A 16,798-nucleotide genomic window follows, 5' to 3' on the forward strand; every position below is an offset into this window, starting at 1 on the left:
TCCCAGAATGCCAAATACTGCAAAAAATGCCTTGCCTGAGTGGCTGCAAATTGTCAAAGTATTGTTAGGATTTGATTCTATCCTGTCATATAGTATGTACAGTTAAGACAGTTCTTCCTTAACATTTCTTACCAGTGTGTCCTTGCTTGTATAGTGAACCATCCAACCTTCCTTCATTACTGTGCTACTCCTCCTTTTTGTGTGCTTCACAGACTGTACCACTCTCATTAAAGGAATATTGTTGCTGGTTGAAGGGCTTAAGAATAAATGAAGAAAGACTTTTAAAAAGAAGGTAACTTTGGAGAAATAGGAAAAAAATATTTTAAAGCACTGTATCTATCTATCTATATATCTATCCATCCATCCATCTATATAGATATCTGCTACTACATTTATATTTAGCATCACTATCAGACCTGGACTGGACACTATTTTGCTGGTAAATGACTAGGGCCTCAGCTAGGGTGTGGGAGCCACACCTCAAAGCTCTGTTGTACATGATTCAGACCACTACTTGATCTTGATTCTCTCATAATGTAAGCAGACACTCTCCATCAGATCACTGTCCTGTGATCTTCCTTGGGTTCGAAGATGCAATGGAGTGATGGTGATTCACAGAGCAGAAAATGTGTCAGCTGCCTAGTTCCACATACCTTTAGAGGGTGCAGCAGAGAATATGCTGGAACCACTCAGAGAAAGAGGTTTAAGCTCATATATTTGACTTCAACACTTAAAGTCCCACTGCCTTGCACTCTAGGGTATATGTGCTGAAACTACACTGCTCAGCTAACATGCAGTGTGTTGGGAAGGCTCAAGAACTTGGCAGTATGATTGACAGCACCATCAGATAAAAACTGGACTATGTAATTGGAGAACTGTAAGAAGTAGCCAACTCATCTTCCCACTTTCCTTGTTGTTAGAGGTAAATTCCTAAAGTAGATTCTGTGTAATGGAATATGGACTCATAAACTGCTTCAACTCTAAACCTAAATGCTTAACTATCCCTAGCAGAACTTTAAAGAGAGATGCTATGTTGTACACACAAACACAGTATAGAGAGCTGTGCTGCCTGCAAAGCTACTGGTGCACAACCCCAGCAGAAAAAAAGGACAGAAACTGCACAGGAAAGCAATAACATCTTAGGTTTCTACAGCTGTGACTGTGGATGTCTGCAGATGGCCCTGCTTCACTGAAATGCATACTGGAAATAAGAAACACATTAAGAATTAGCAGCTTCCAAACAAAATGCCAGAAGTGTGCTGTTTTACACTTTCATTCAGACTTACGTAGAAGTATCACCTCTTCTTTGCCTAAAATTGATCAAATGAGCTTCAGTTCCTATTTAATTATTTCTGTGTGTACTGACATGAGGCTTACTTTTTAATTTGTCTTTATATGCCAGGTTAAAGTAATTCTTGGAAGTGGACACTACCCTTAGAAGTAACTGTGGGCAGGTATTACATTACAATTCAATTATTATACTTGTGGGAAGGAAATACAGGGATGCCCTTCAACTAACTAAAACGTGCACCTTGGTTATTAATGTTTTGGTTAGTTAAAATCGAGTATCTCTATTTCTAAAGTCTGCAATACTCTCCCATTTATTACATTCTGAATGTCCAAATTGTGTCATGACACTGATTTTGTGCTACAAGAACAGGCTTACATTCCAGTGATACAAGGTGTCTATTGAGAGTGCCCACGAAGATGAATATGACAGCAGGAGAAACAGTTCACTGCTAGAGGAGGTGGAAGTGCACACTGCTGAAATGGATTGCTTTCTATTAGTGCAATATGTTAGTAACAAAGAGCTAGAGGGAATGTGTTATTGAAAAAGGCTTCTGGCAAGCAAAATAAAAGAAGAAACTGCAGGTCAAATCAGGACCTGGTAAGAAAAATATTCTATAATTCTTCAAGGTACAAATTCCCTGCATCTTGGAAATTACAGCTGAACAGATCTTAGTTCATTTGTAAATTCCTCGAAAATGAATAATTCCTACTTTTTTCCCTATCTTGTATGGTTCCAATCAGTGAATAATGTTCTCTTCAGACATTTCTGAGGTAGGTTGCACAACTCAATTCTTATTTTCCTTCTTGATTAGTCACTTCAAACCACTAATCCATTTTGCATCTTGCTTCAAACTACTGCTCCAAGTTTGTTAAAATTTCTTTCTTTCTTTCTACAGGTGCCTAAAAATGCAAACAATTCATCTAGAGCCAATTATAAGCAGAGCCACTTAAACATGTTGTTCTTCTTCTTTAATTAAGTGACCAAGCATTGCACTCTCAATCAGAGAAAAAAAATTGCTTGGGAAAATAAGTAAAAAAATCCAAACAAACCAAAACTGTATTTTTTCCTCTGTTTTCTGCTCATGCAGAAATAGTTTCACAATATAGTTTTTGTAAGAGTCCAGACCTCTAACAATTAATTCTGCACCAGTTTTCAGTTGCTACTTCAACCTGACAATGAGTTTTAAGCTTCCACTAAATTCCTACTGTATACATTCAGGGAAGCAATTTGACTGCACTTTCAGAACCACCACATGTCACCAGCTCTCCATTCTCAATGAGTGAGAATAGTGTCCACATAGATTCCTCCTTGAGTCCTAGATGTGATACTTAAGAAATAAACACAAAAGAAGAGGGAAGCTACACTTGCCCCCCAGCTCACCTGATCATCCTGTTAGACTCATCATGATCCGGATCAGCATCCTGCATGTCCCCAATGTCACTATGGCATTCTGTCACTGACATCTCAGAATCATGAGCTATAGATTCCTCCATGTCATCTATAAAACCACTGTTTCTTTCACTGTCGTTGTCGTCACTCCCTTCTTCCATGACCACATCAGACTCAGCTCCAGGACTAAGAAGATCTGAAATACCATTTTTCAAGTCATTATCTCAAAACAAGCAATACTCCAATCACAACATCCTGACACATGGTGAGTTTCAGAAAAACTCAAGTTTTCTTGCCTTTGTCTCTCTTTATCGTTACTTGGCACTCTGTGCACTAGTGAAGCATGCTTTTTAGCTGGTCATTTAGAAACTTTGTATTAAAAAATGCCAAAGTCAAAGCAGCATTTTTTTCTCCACAGAGTTTCATCAAACATTCTATACTGGTAAGCTTTATTTTTGAGACCTCCTGGCAGACGTTCAATACAGCTTGAACTTTGCATACTAGCTTGATGGCCGTTTGCAGGCTACAGCCTCACACTGATGCTAGAAAAGCAGCAGGTTCAAAACTAGGAACTTGATAATATGACAGTGACAATGATGAACTATTGAAATAGCTCCCAAAATAATTACTTGTAACATGAACTATATTTTTTGGGGGGGGGGGGGAAATAGGTATTTCTTTTACACTAAGTGTTCTCTGTGGTGGCAGCACAAGAGTGCTCTGCTGTTATAAAAGAACTATTAAAGAAGTATCAGAAAGTCCAATTTAAGATAGTATATGAAAATATGAATATGTGGGATTTAATTTATTTGACTGGCAGTCCAGAAGGCTGCATCAAAAGAAGCGTGGGCAGCAGATCAACAGAGGTGATTCTACCACTTTACTGTGCTCTGGTGAGACCTCACCTGGAGTATTACATTCAGGTCTGCAGCGCTTGAAACAGCAGGGACATGGACCTGATAGAGTTGGTCCAGAGGAGGGAAATCAAAATGATCAGGGGGCTGGAGCACCTCTCCTGTGAGGATGGGCTGAGGGAGCTGGAAAAAAGAAGGCTTTGGGGAGACCTATTAGCAGCCTTGCAGTACCTGAAGGGGCCTACAAGAAGGCTACGGACTTTATAGGAAGGTCTGCAGTGATAGGACAAGGAACAATGGTTTGAAATGAGAGAAGAGTAGATTTAGATTGGATGTTAGGAACATGTTCTTTAACATGAAGGTGGTGGAACACTGGAAGAGGTTGCCCAGGGAGGTAGCTGGAGATATGCAGGGTGAGGCTCAGCAAGGCTTTGAGCAAGGCTCACTGCAGGGGGATTGAACTAATGACCTTTGAAGGTCCATTCAACTCAAACCATTCTACAGTTCTATGCCCATGGCATAGTATTAATAACATCTTCCAGCTAATATTTGATTTATGCTGAACTTTCCTAAGCAAAACCAAAGACATAACTTTTTATTGTATTGCTTCTTCTGAATGGATTTATTTTCTGTAAAGGAAGGAAAAACAATAAATTGAGCTTGCTTATGCAAGATAAATAAGATGAATCTCAGACTAAAATTACAAATCCCTTTTTTTGAAACTCTACCCACTGCTCTACATGCTGTGCTTTAGCAGGTTAAAATTATCAGTTCTCTGAGGCAGTAAAGACAGCTCTCATCTTTCTGGGATGTCTGCAGTGTTTCATAAATTTGAATCAAAATCATAGGGAGGACATGACTTTCTCACTGAGAAACTTTTGCCTAACTGCATGGAGGAAGGTTCTTGACAGTCAGCGCAGACAATGCCCCAAAGGGAAAAGCACGCTGAAGAGACTGACAGCAGAATGCTTTGAACTGATGGGTTTTCATTCAGATTGGAAGTGCACAGCTGAGAAGTTTGTTTCCTTGTACAGTATTCTTAAAATATTTGGATATAAGTTACTGATGTGTGATTAAGAGCCACATTTATAGTTCATCTCTAGCAGAAACAGTCCTTCAGTCATACATGACATTTTACAGTGCCAGGCTCTCTCTTTGCTATTCCTACAACAGTGTTTCAATCTCTATTTTTAACCCCCCCCCCCACAATCAGTTAAAAATAACCTCCTACATTAAGTATTTAATGTGTTTATTAACGAGACCATGCTTAGAGTTTTACTGCTTTAGTTCTTCCTTCACTTACTATTTTGAGGAAGATGTATCAGAGAGCAGATTGTCAGTGACAGATATTGTATTTTATTTGTTAAGTTTGAAAATAATGTGTACCAAATCACCCTAAAACCAGAAATGAGACAGCAGGATAAAACTGTCTTTGATAATCCTAAAGGCACTGCATCAGTAGTTTAGGACACACAAAAGTTCTATTTTGACACTATCAATACCATATTAGGAATATTATTTGGCAAGGAAATGTCAAATTCTATAAATTTTGAGATGGACAGCTTCAAGTTGAAGCCTGCAGTATGTGTTCTCACCTCAAGTAACTTAACATAAGCTTCCCTCACTCAGCTTTTCCTCAGGCAAACCACCACTTGCAGCAGTGTGACATTGGTATATTGGAGGCAAGTTAACAAAAGTGGCATCTTGCTTGCAGGGCAAAGGTAGGGAGGAGGTACTGAGGGTATTTCTGCTGGGACGCAATACAGCTCCATCAGGTGGAAAGAGTGAACTTCAAGGAGTAATTCAGAAACAAAACGTAAAGTTTGTTCATTTAGTCCAGCTGCCCAGAAAGATGGCTTCCCTTCCTGATTTCTCCTAGAACTCCTGATCAGTTCTGTTTTGTATTTCTCTCTAAAACTGCACATATTCAGGAAAAAAAATACCATTAATAAGCAGATTTATTTCCCTTCTCTGATTGAAAATCTCAGGGAAAACTCCACACTGTTCTCAACAGAATTAATACATAATGGTGTATGTTTAGTTCTTGGATGTGAAAATCAAACCATAAACTACGATAAGCACTGTTATTTGCAGTCCTGAAAAAAACAGTTGTGTTATGGGATGGTTAATCATGGAATCATAGCATGGCTTAGGCTGGAAAGGACCTCAGAGATCATCTACTCCAACCTCCCTGCCAGGGGCAGGGACACCTCTCAACTAGACTTGGTTATTCAAGGCCTCATCCAACCTGGCCTTGAACACTCCCAGGGAGGAGGTATCCATAACCTCCCTGGGCAACCTATTCCAGAGTCTCACCACCCTTGTACTGAAGAACTTCTTCCTAAGGCCTAGCCCAAGCCTACTCTCTCTCATCTTACCATCATTACCCCTTGTCCTATTGCTAAAGACCATTACAAAAAGTCCTTCTGCAGCCTTTCTGTAGGATCCCTTTAGGTATTATAAGGCAGCTATAAATGTCCTTGGAGTCTTCTCTAGGCTAAACAAGCCAAGCTCCATCACCCTATCCTCATAGCAGAGGTGTTCTACACCTTGGATCACATTTCTGACCCTCCTCTAGATTCGCTCCAGCACCTCTGTGTCCTTCTTATGGTGGGGACACCAGAACTGGACACAGTATTCAAAGTGGGGTCTTGGTGTAAAGAATAAAAAGAAATAAACTAGCAGTGACTCAAAGGAGTGTCATGATGAAGTACATCTGAGAGGACGTGCGGTAGGAAGGCTACATCAACCTTCCAGAAAAGTATTTACTTTATCATATTTCAGATGGGATGCTCAACACTTTTGCCTACATTAATTGCCATTAAATTTGTTGTGACACAGTCACACTACTATGAGAAATACAAAGAAAAACATTAGTTGACATTCTTAACATTGGACATTCTTGATTCTTCAATAAATTAGATCATGAATTTGAAGTTTGGAAAAGGATGCCTATACTTTATTAACCTGAGAAGCAGCTTAGGCTGACAACTTAACGTGGCAATATGCATTAGAAACTGCACACTTCACAACACTTCTCATCTCCTCATCACATAGAAAAGTGACGTTTTCAAGGCAATCAACAGCTCATCTACAAACACTCCCTTTTCCTCCAGTCTGTCAAGCCTCCCCATACATTCCTGTTCAAGCCTCCCCATGCCTTCCTGTACTTTACACAAAATCAACAGCACATGTATGGAAAAATCAACAGATTGTGAAGCTTTTGTTTCTGGCATTGGATATGATTAGTTTTAAACCAATAGTAAGCAGTGGAATCTCTTCCTGGAAGGCCTTCTCAGTTCTCCCAGCTCTGCTTTTCCTTCTCAGGAAGAGTCTCCTAAAACAAACACTTATTTTAAATTCCCTTAGACTGAGTCTCTTAGTGCCATCTGTATGGAAGACACGTGCTTTGAGTTGGTGGCATGTAAACCACTCATAGGGCTGCTCCCACACTTCATCTTCAACATACAACAGAAATACAGCAGAGGAAAGGTCTCTCCCAAGCAACAGAAAAACGTGCATGGCTCTGTTTTACAGTTCCCTTTCATTTAACTGTTGGTTTAAACAGTGACACAAACAACAGTTAAGGCAACTCACCCCCGTTAATGGCAACTTCTCCCAGACAGTTGTTTGGTACCTTTGGAGCACAGCGTTTGTGGCAGTTGAACCTACAGTCTGTGAAGAATACAAAAAAAAAAAGGCACACAATAAAATTATTTCTGCCTTTTCTGGGACAATTACATTTTTTCCTAGCCTGTGAATGTCAAACCCTACCATTCCACTCACACAAAGTTAACATGTCAGGGAGTATTCCTTAGACTAGCTGCATGCCGCCTGCCAGTGGGACAAGTTAAAGATGCTAAAAGCAGAAAGTAAAGCAATACTTATGGCAGTGGGTTGCAGCGTAAAGCATTGCTGAGGACTGCTAGCTGCAGCTGAAGTGTGTGCTCACCTCTGCTAGGGAAGCAATCAACAGACCTGAGCACCTGGCTATAAAACCAGAGCTGCTTTTTCCAGTGAAAGAAGCAGATCAGGTTGCAGTGCATACACTGCAGCTGAAATGACTGACAGAGAGAATGCTGAAGACTGAAAATTGAAACAGCAGAATCTCAGTCAACAGTTCTAAGTGAGAAAATATTTGTTCTTTGCATTGCTGAGCGACTTCTTGAGAGCTTCAATACCTTATTTTACAGCTATTTTTATTTCACTCTACCTATACTTTTTTCATATGTGTAAGCAGCACTTCATCAGCTGTCATCTTAAGTGTTTTGGCTTATGAGCAAATCTGTTTTAAACTAAGAGCCGTAACTTAGTAACACACCTGGAAAATCAAAGAGTTAGGAAGGAAGGAATATACTAAAGATGTCTGTGACCCTGTAATTAGTTAACTGATCCAAAACTGAGGTGAGGTACAGAAGTACCAAACCGTAGCTAAATTCTTTACTTTAAAAAATAATCAAAACAGGTTAATATTTGCTCATGTCATTGGGATTCCAAATGAACTGAATGAGATGATGCCTTCATAGAGATTTTGCTCTATTTAAATCACATCCAAAGTTAAATGAATACAACCCTGAGTTTTTGCAAGGTGATAGTTCAAAAATGCAACACAGAGTATTCTGATTAAATTATTATGGTTTGCTTTAATAAGAGGAAAATGATTTTAAGGATCTGTTAGCCAATGTTTTCGAACAACACAGCATGGACAACACTTTGTATTTATAGACACTCTACCTGGCTAAAGCAAACCAGTAATCTGGGCTACAATCCAAGGGGCTTGATTCACTTTGGCACCTGCTAAGGTACAACACCATGGGACTTGAAAGCTCGTTAGTCAGTTGAAAAAATGTTCAAAGATCTCATATAAGTCTATCTTAATTTATTTCCATTACAACTTCCCCAAAACCGAATTGCTGGGACTCAGGAATATGCTTCAATTCAAACTGAAACATAAAGGGGACCTAAAGCAAGACTATGGAAGGACTGTTTAGAAGGGCTTGTAGTGATAGGACAAGGGGCAATGGTTTGAAACTGGAGCAGAATGGGTTTAGGTTGGACTAATAGAGAACGTTTTTAACAAAGAATGTAGTAAAACACCGTAACAAGTTGCCCAGAGATGTGGTTGAGGCCCTGTCCTAGGAGACATTCAAGATCAGTCTTGATGTGGCCCTGGGCAACCTGATCTAGGTGAAAGATGTCCTTCCTCGCTGCAAGGTGGCTGGAAAAGATGACATTTAAGGGTCCCTTCCAACCCAATGCAGTCTGTCAATCTGTAAATATAAGACTATACACTGAAAACAATGAAGATAAGAGCACAGCCCTTTGTGTGAGCTATTCTGCTGCAACTGCCTGTGAGCACAGGCTCACTCAGTGCCAAACACAAGATAGTCTGCAGTTGAATGAAAGAGATGTGAACTAGTGCAGATACACCACAGGGCAAGAATGAACAGCCATGCAGCAGCTCCTGCAGAACAACCACCACTAGAATTCTGCTTCCAGCTTTAATCCTGTGCATTTGTACATGTGCCTACACCTAGACAGTTTGGTGAAGAAATCATTAATAAGATTACATAGTAACTACTCAAATGTTAATTTACTAATTTCATTATGCTTAGCTTTTATATTCCTAAAGAATATTTACTTACCTTTGCACTGCAACCCCTGTCTAAAAAGCCCTTTGAGGAGTTTCTTACAGTACTGGCAAACTGTTGGTCGTGTGTAAGAGTGGATGACAAAAGTGTGAGGCACTTTAACCTTGGATAGTAACATTTTGTCTAGCTGGATAGGTCGTCCAATGTAGGACTGTGAATTTGATCTCTTCTCTCGTCCAGTGAAGGATTCTGAAGGTGTCTTTTGCTATGAAATACAGAAAAAAAAACCCTTTTAACATAATCATGGCTTATCAATTTTTAAGAGAGTAACCTATTCCTATATACTCACCTCAAGAATAATAAGTCCTAATTCATAAAAAGTAAGATACTTTTACAAATTAATAGAACATGCAACACACCCCTCCACAGACTGCTTTGGGAAAACTGGATTGGTATCAAAGAATATCTTTGCCAACACTACTGTCATACATTTTACATGGTGGATGAAATGGAGTTTTATATTAAAAAAGAATAAAATTCACTAAAGATTCCTCAGAAAAGCATTTTGTGCTCTGGTAACAACACAGGTCATTTGTACTTCTCGTTTTCTGTGTTGTATAAAGAGCAACTTCAAAAGGCTGTGTATTTTTGCATAAACATTACGAAAATTATTACCTTAACCTAAGTGCATGCAGGTTTTGATAGCAAACAGATTAGCAATTTCCTTTCCCTCTACTTGTAACTTTTACTCTCACGTACCTTACCACATTTAGATAATGCACAACAGATCAAATAAGTATTTAAATGCATATATATATATAAATATGTACGCCATGAGACACACAGACTTAGCTATGGAATGCCAAGAATCCCTGAAAGAAACAATTTACCTTATTTTCCCTACTAAATTCGTTTAGACATAATTATGGTAATTACCTCAGGAAACAACTGACTCAGGAAACTGCCTTCTCCTAAGAATTGCCTTCAAGAAACAACCAAACTGCACTCACAGTTAACGTGAAAAAAAAAACTGGCAAGATGCAGCTTGATCATTTAAAACTCAGCATCTTCTTGCCATCATCTGCATCTAGAAGACTAATAATGCCCAATGAGCCTGCACTGCTCACAAAGTTGTAGTAGCTGGAATTTCAGATTGGCTTTACTGGAAATGACACTTTTCCTTCAAACTAATAATGTTACAGGAAATTCATCATCTGAGAAAGACGATTATTATTCCCTGGTTCCCAAAATACAGAAGTACATTCCTGTATGCTTCTGCCTGAGAATCCTGCAATAGAGAGGTACTTGAAAGTCATTCTGATAGCAGAAGAATCTGAAGGAGATCCAGGCTTTGCCTTCTTTCTGAGCTTAATATTCAAACTGCTGCTTCTGTTTCTGTTAAAAGTAATATAGTGAGAATGCACAGCAAGCTCAATAACAAATGAACACAATTTCACCACCTTTACCTCAAAATGAGGTAGGTGTAAACTCATTCTAGCATTTTCTTTGCAAGAAACATCTCTCAGCTTTTTCTATTTACACAAAAGGTTATTTCAGTTATTTCTTGCCATTCTGCAAGCACTGGGCTGCTACATAGTTTCTAATTTACATTGTCTTCAGGTTAAGCAAGAAGTAAAGCTAAGATTCACCCTCTCCCATACTAGGAAAGATCGGCAGGTGGGGTTCTGGTCTCTCCTGCATGCCCAGGCCTGCCATATTGCAGTTGCAATCCCCTCCCCGCTTCCAGCTGGAGGTGATGTAACCCTCTGCTCTGCCCAGAGGCAGCAAGGGAAGGGAAGTTGGTGACAACTCATGGCAGCAGCAGCCAGAACATCACTCAACAAACCTTTAATGACTGATTAGGAGAAGGAGTTTCTCCTTCCTTTTGTCAATTACAAGCTTCTCTTTCCAATACCTTGTAAAATCCACTTCTACCACTCCCAGCAGCAGATAGATGACACAATTTAAATGCCTTGAGAGAAAATTAAATTAGGAACTACCCCATTTCTACTGCAAAAGCACCAAACTCTTCCACAAAGCGCCTTCTTTGGCCAGTGTACCTGGTTTGCTAGAAGGATAAATTAGTTTTTCCCATCTGTCAGCCAGGCTACTGACTCAGCAAATCTGGAAACTTCCCAGGAAATGACTGCTTAACTGGATTACCCCATGGAAACTAACAGTCTGCATGGCCCCAAACACTACCTAGTCCTTTATAACAATCATCTCAGCAAGGTAATCTGTACTTTAACAGCTCAGAATATAACTTTCCAAGTGATCACGAAGAACCATGTGCATGTATTTAACTGTCTGGATGTCCAGCCAAGCCACATTTGTCATACCCAGAGACTTCGTTTCAGTTATGCCTTACACCATGAGAATACCTCAGAGAAGCCAATGTTTGCTCACTCTTTTCTTAAAAAAAAAAACAAACTCAAAACCAAAAAGCTTTTCCTCAACATGGGGCATTCTGCCTGACTCTTGTTAGCAGCTACATTGATCCTTCTTGTTCAATTACTTCCAAACTTTGGAATATGGTGAAGCTACTCATGGTTTACTTAGAGCTTTGTTAGAAGCTATTCAAGGATGCACCAGTTTGTCTACACTAGCAAGAAGCACAAAGCCCTTGTACAGAACCCTGTCACTGAAGGAAGAACACAGTTCTCCATAACATTGCTACCCCAAAGGTACCTCATAGGTCAGTAGGAGATCTTTCCTGACATTTTTACCTTGTCCATACCCACTGCAAGACACAGTTAGGAAATGGAAATAAATACTGCTTGTCTGTAGATAGATACAGCTGTTCTTACTACTCCAGTGATCTTGACTGTCTCCTAGCACCACATATATCCCTCTCAAGCACAGAAATCAAAGAAACTTTAGGAAGACACTGAAGGGACTGATAGGAAGCAAGAAAGCTGACTGCCTGGATGTAGAATTGGCCTCTTGGGAGCAACCCTGCAATCCAGCTGCACAGGCTAACCTGATACATAATCTTTGCCTAGCTTCTTTTAAAAGGTTTCAAGAGTCCCACTAAAAAATGTCCCACAGATTCTGACAAAACTGTACTGAGGAGCTGCACATTCAAGGAGAAAGAAATACTTCAATTTTGACATCTGATCATCAAATTATGCTTGCAGAAACATTTAAGTAAGTAACCTTCACTCAGAGGAGAACACATTACACATCCTATTCTCCTCTGTGAACCTGCTTCAGCAGGGGAGCTGGACTAGATCCCCAGAGGTCTCTTCCAACCTCTATCATTGTGTTTCTGTGATTCTGTAAAAGGCTGAGAGACCTGGGGCTGTTTAACCTAGAGAAGAGGAGATTGTGAGATCTTACCAATGCTTATCAACATCTAAAAGGAGAGTACCAAGAGGATGGTACCAGTGCCTTTTCAGTGGTAATCAGTGACAGAAAAAGGGGCAACAAGTACAAACTAGCACACAGGATGTTCCATCCTAAACATAAGGAAGTCTTTTACTTATTTTTGGAATGACTGGAACAGGCTGCCCAGAGAGGTTGTAGAGTCTGCTTCTCTGGATGTTTTTCCTGTGCAAGGTGCTCTAGGCAAACCTGCTTTAGCAGGCAGAGTTGGACTAGATGACCCTCAGAGATTCCTTCCAACCCTTACCATTCTGTGATATTCAACCAGAAACAGCAAAAGTATTCCTGCCACTTTGAAACATTTGCCTTAGTAAAAGAAACTATTATGAGCTAGTTTCTATAAACTGCTTGGACAACTGAGATAAGTGCTATGCATCTGAAAAAACCCCAACTGTCCACACGAAGTTTCATTTGCAGTGCTAAAGCATTACTTGCTGAAACATGTATTTCCTTCCTATACTGAAGGCAGAAGATAATGCCTTAGTGTGTTCACATACAATTTCTTCACAGGAAGCTACTGTCAAATGAGGTGCTAGGTATCTTGGTAACCACAGGAACTACTATCTTTTTAATGCAATGCAAATGTTGACTTACTTTTACAAATTAAACTGTGTGACTGCAACTACATGAATTGAAGGAAACAAATCTTCAGTTAAATACACTGGAATACCACACTCAGACTGCAATCAACTGTGTTTTCAAGGCTTCTTGCACTCTTCTCTTTAAGTCAAGTGTATGATTTAATCTTACAAGCACCACAGTTAGACAGCTATGGTCTGAAAAACACTTCAGTGTCACATGTGTAAACACATCAAAGAAATTACTTCAGTACAAGCTGTTAATATTAAACTATCTACAGATGTAAATTATTATGTAGCCTGTTCCCCAAATCAGACATCAATACCAGCAGACAGTGGCTTGAATGCTCTGCCTGTAACCTGACTTATTTTGTAAAGTAAGAGAAGATTACTGGGTTTCAGCAGTCATTGTGTGACTTCTCAGAGTAAGGATTTCCCAAAACAAAAGCCTTTTGTTGACAACGATTTGTCAGTGCCAGCAGGCAGAGTAGAGCTTATGTAGCACCAAGGTTTTTTTGCTGCATCTTACAGACACGATTAATATTTAGTTTGGTCTGATCTTCTATTATGTGCTTCATCATTTAGTAAAGTAATAATTCATTTTCATGTAAGTCTTTTGCATTCCTAGAATACCCACATCGTAAGCCAGACACAGCAGCTCAGTTGCGCCTACTGCCTACTGCAACTAGTAAGAACAATAGAAGGCACATACCATGGTACAAAGATGTCATAGCCAAGACAAACCCCTTCAGGGAATCTTTGCATGCATGAATATTGCCTTTGTTATTTTTTTCCTCCCCAATGCCTGTATAAATGCATCCCATTTGACACTACCTCCAAACCACCCTTACTGAATCAGGGACAAGCAGTAGATTTTCAGGCTTAAGTACAGCCACTGGTTTAGAAAAAGTCTTGCCATTGGACAGAGGAGGTCTGGACAAACCAGCACGGAAAGCTTTGTCTAAAGAGAGTAAGTTTGAGGCACTGAGTTACTACCAACATAGAAAAACAAGCTCGTAGATGAGAAGGGAAAGCACCAGTGAGTGTGTTTAGGCCAGGTTAAGTGCAGACACAAGGATACGCTGATTGCTTTGGCTCCTCAAAACACAAATCACACTTTGGGATCTTGTACCACTTCTCAAGCTCCAGCTCTAACACAAACAGTACTTCAGAGATGCTACAGTAAAGTGCATGCTGCAGTGTTTGCCAGTTTTGGGAATTTTCAGTATATGCAAACCCCTGTGTTAGTACTTAGGAACAAAAAGAACATAACTCTGAGTGTACATTTGCTTCAACGTGCCATACACGCCTACAGAATTCCTACTGTTCAGTCAGAGAGCATCCACAAGCTTTTTGTTTCAGACACGGTGACTTACATGAAGGATTACAAACTGACAACTACTATTACATCTTTCCTAAAAACAAAATAGAGGATTTAAGAGTAGGTGGCAATTATCTAAGTGCAATGACAACCTGAACCTCTCTCCTCTTCCAAGCTGAAAAATCAAATATCCATAAAACCTCTCCAAGGGATCACAAACAAGTTGTATTCAAAAACATCAGCAGACATGGGACACAAGATTTCAGAACATGTACACCTTAACCTGTCTATCATTTGCTCTTGTACCTGCTTTCCTGGATATTTGGAAAATATTAGGCTCACAACCAATTAAATATTTAACACTTTCCTAAATAGACATCTTTTTAAACTTGATCATCACTTGGATCTCATCTAGCCGTAATGAACTTCTAGAATCATCATACTGGGGCAAACTAGGTCAGAAATTTTCCAATTAATTAGTCACAAGAAATCCATCACTACAGTATTTAGTGGCAGCTAGTACAAGGTCTACTATTATTTTATGTCAAAGCAGTGTTTAAGGTAAGCCAAACCACTCCAACTTTACTTTCTGTACTCTGTAACATTTTAATTCAGGATTCAGTTAGACTTTTGAGTATCACAGAAAGGCTTAGGTTGAAAAGCATCTTAGACATCATCTACTCCAACCTCCCTGCCAGGGGTAAGGACACCTCTCAACTAGACTCATCTGCTCAAGGGCTCATCCAGCCTGGCCTTGAAGATCCTCCCAGGGAGGAGGCATCTACAACATCCTTCAGCAGCATATTCCAGAGTCTCACCACCCTTGAACTGAAGAACTTCTTCCTAAGACCCAGCCTAATCCTGCCTCAGCTTAAAACAATTCCCACTCATCCTGTTGCTAGACACCCTTAGGAAAAATCCTGCTCCAGCATTCCTGTAAGAAGCCTTCAGGTATTGGAAGGCATCTCTAAAGTCACACACCTGAGTCATCTCTAGGCTGAACAAGCCCAGCTCTCTCAGCCTATCCTCACAGCAGAGGTGCTACAGAACAAGGAGAACTACATTTTAAATGTTTTTAATGAGCTGTTTTTTACTCTTAATATGTTTCAATATTTTAAAGAATTGTACAAAAGCATAAAAAGAAAAAAAACCCCAAAACATCAAACAAACAACCCCACCACCACCACCTAAAAGATAGTGGGGTTACCTTAGACTCCTGTTTAAATATTTAACTCTCAGCACCAGATTCACTGAGTATGTGATTCTCATTTCTATTCCGTGCATGCTCCTAGATTGGCCAGGTGAATCTGGCACAAAGTCAATGTAAACATTACTGAGGATTGGTTTTGTTCACCGCCTATATTTCACACTTCTATTACTTTTAAATAACAACCAGTGCCTCACAAAAGATCAGAACAGCATAGGGGTGTTTATTAAACAAATGACCATGCTGAAAATAAGTTCCCATAAGATGGAGAGAAACGTGCTGTGTACACCACTGGAGCACTGGAGGGTATCTTGGGCATGACAGAGTAGAATACTGCTACATGTGGTATAATTCACTGTTAACTTGAGTGTCTGTCTTCAAGAGGAAATTCTCATTTTGCCCCTGAGGTTCTTCAGTCTAATGAACTCCAGCCATCAGAAAAGGATTCCTACTAATTACTACTGGCTTAAGGCAGGAAGATGCTCTCAGCTGCAATACCCTAGCTCTTTAACCCTTCCCTCAAGGGCTCCATTTTTCCAGTTCAGTGAGCTGGGGAGGCATGAGGCTTTGCAAGGGCTGCAAATGGGAAAACAAGATGCATCTTCTCTCTCAGTGTGGAAAAGGAAGGCTTCATGCAGTGGAAATACTGGAGTCACTGGAAACAAGGACTCCCTATTTCAGTATAGTAAGAGAAACAAGTAGCTGTAGTAAAATGGCCACCTACAACTCAAGATGATTCCCTACCAGAGCCTCTATTGCCCTAGTTCTGCAAAATCACTTTTCTATATACAGCTGAAATGCCTCAAGACAGCTCTGCTCGTAACAAACCTACAGAGGCAGGCAACACCTGGTGCTTCATATTCAGTCAGTGATACACAAATGGTCTTTTTAACTAAAATCATCTAAATTTCAACTGACTTAGTAAAAAATAACTCCTGATTCTTCATCACAAAGTTAATATGTAAGTAACTTTAATATTCCACTTATTTTATATGCAAAGCTCAGATAGACTTTTTCTGAAAAACCATTTGCAGTGTGTCTATAAATTCACTTTAACCTATCAGTGTTCACTGCTTATAGGAGAATGAACACAACTTAACAAAATAATGCAAACTTATATAGAAATAAACTTCTATTATGTCATATAAATGTAATTTAAAGTAAAAACATAGGCAATTAACAT

The 16,798-nt window shown here is 39.6% G+C and overlaps 1 protein-coding gene across 2 annotated transcripts in view; it reads right to left on the bottom strand.

The window, feature by feature from the left end:
* The window catches only part of PRKD1 (protein kinase D1), a 135,053-nt gene that overhangs the window by 20,649 nt on the left and 97,606 nt on the right, over positions 1–16,798 (bottom strand). For both annotated transcript variants that reach the window (XM_064148284.1, XM_064148279.1), the window contains 4 exons: positions 9,180–9,390; positions 7,132–7,209; positions 2,672–2,876; positions 133–256 (listed from right to left, as the gene is read on the bottom strand). In XM_064148284.1, the coding sequence (XP_064004354.1) occupies positions 133–256; positions 2,672–2,876; positions 7,132–7,209; positions 9,180–9,390 (618 nt within the window). The remainder of the gene's footprint in view (positions 1–132; positions 257–2,671; positions 2,877–7,131; positions 7,210–9,179; positions 9,391–16,798) is intronic.

The sequence above is a fragment of the Pogoniulus pusillus genome, chromosome 1 (assembly GCF_015220805.1).
Source record: "Pogoniulus pusillus isolate bPogPus1 chromosome 1, bPogPus1.pri, whole genome shotgun sequence".
Taxonomy (NCBI): domain Eukaryota; kingdom Metazoa; phylum Chordata; class Aves; order Piciformes; family Lybiidae; genus Pogoniulus; species Pogoniulus pusillus.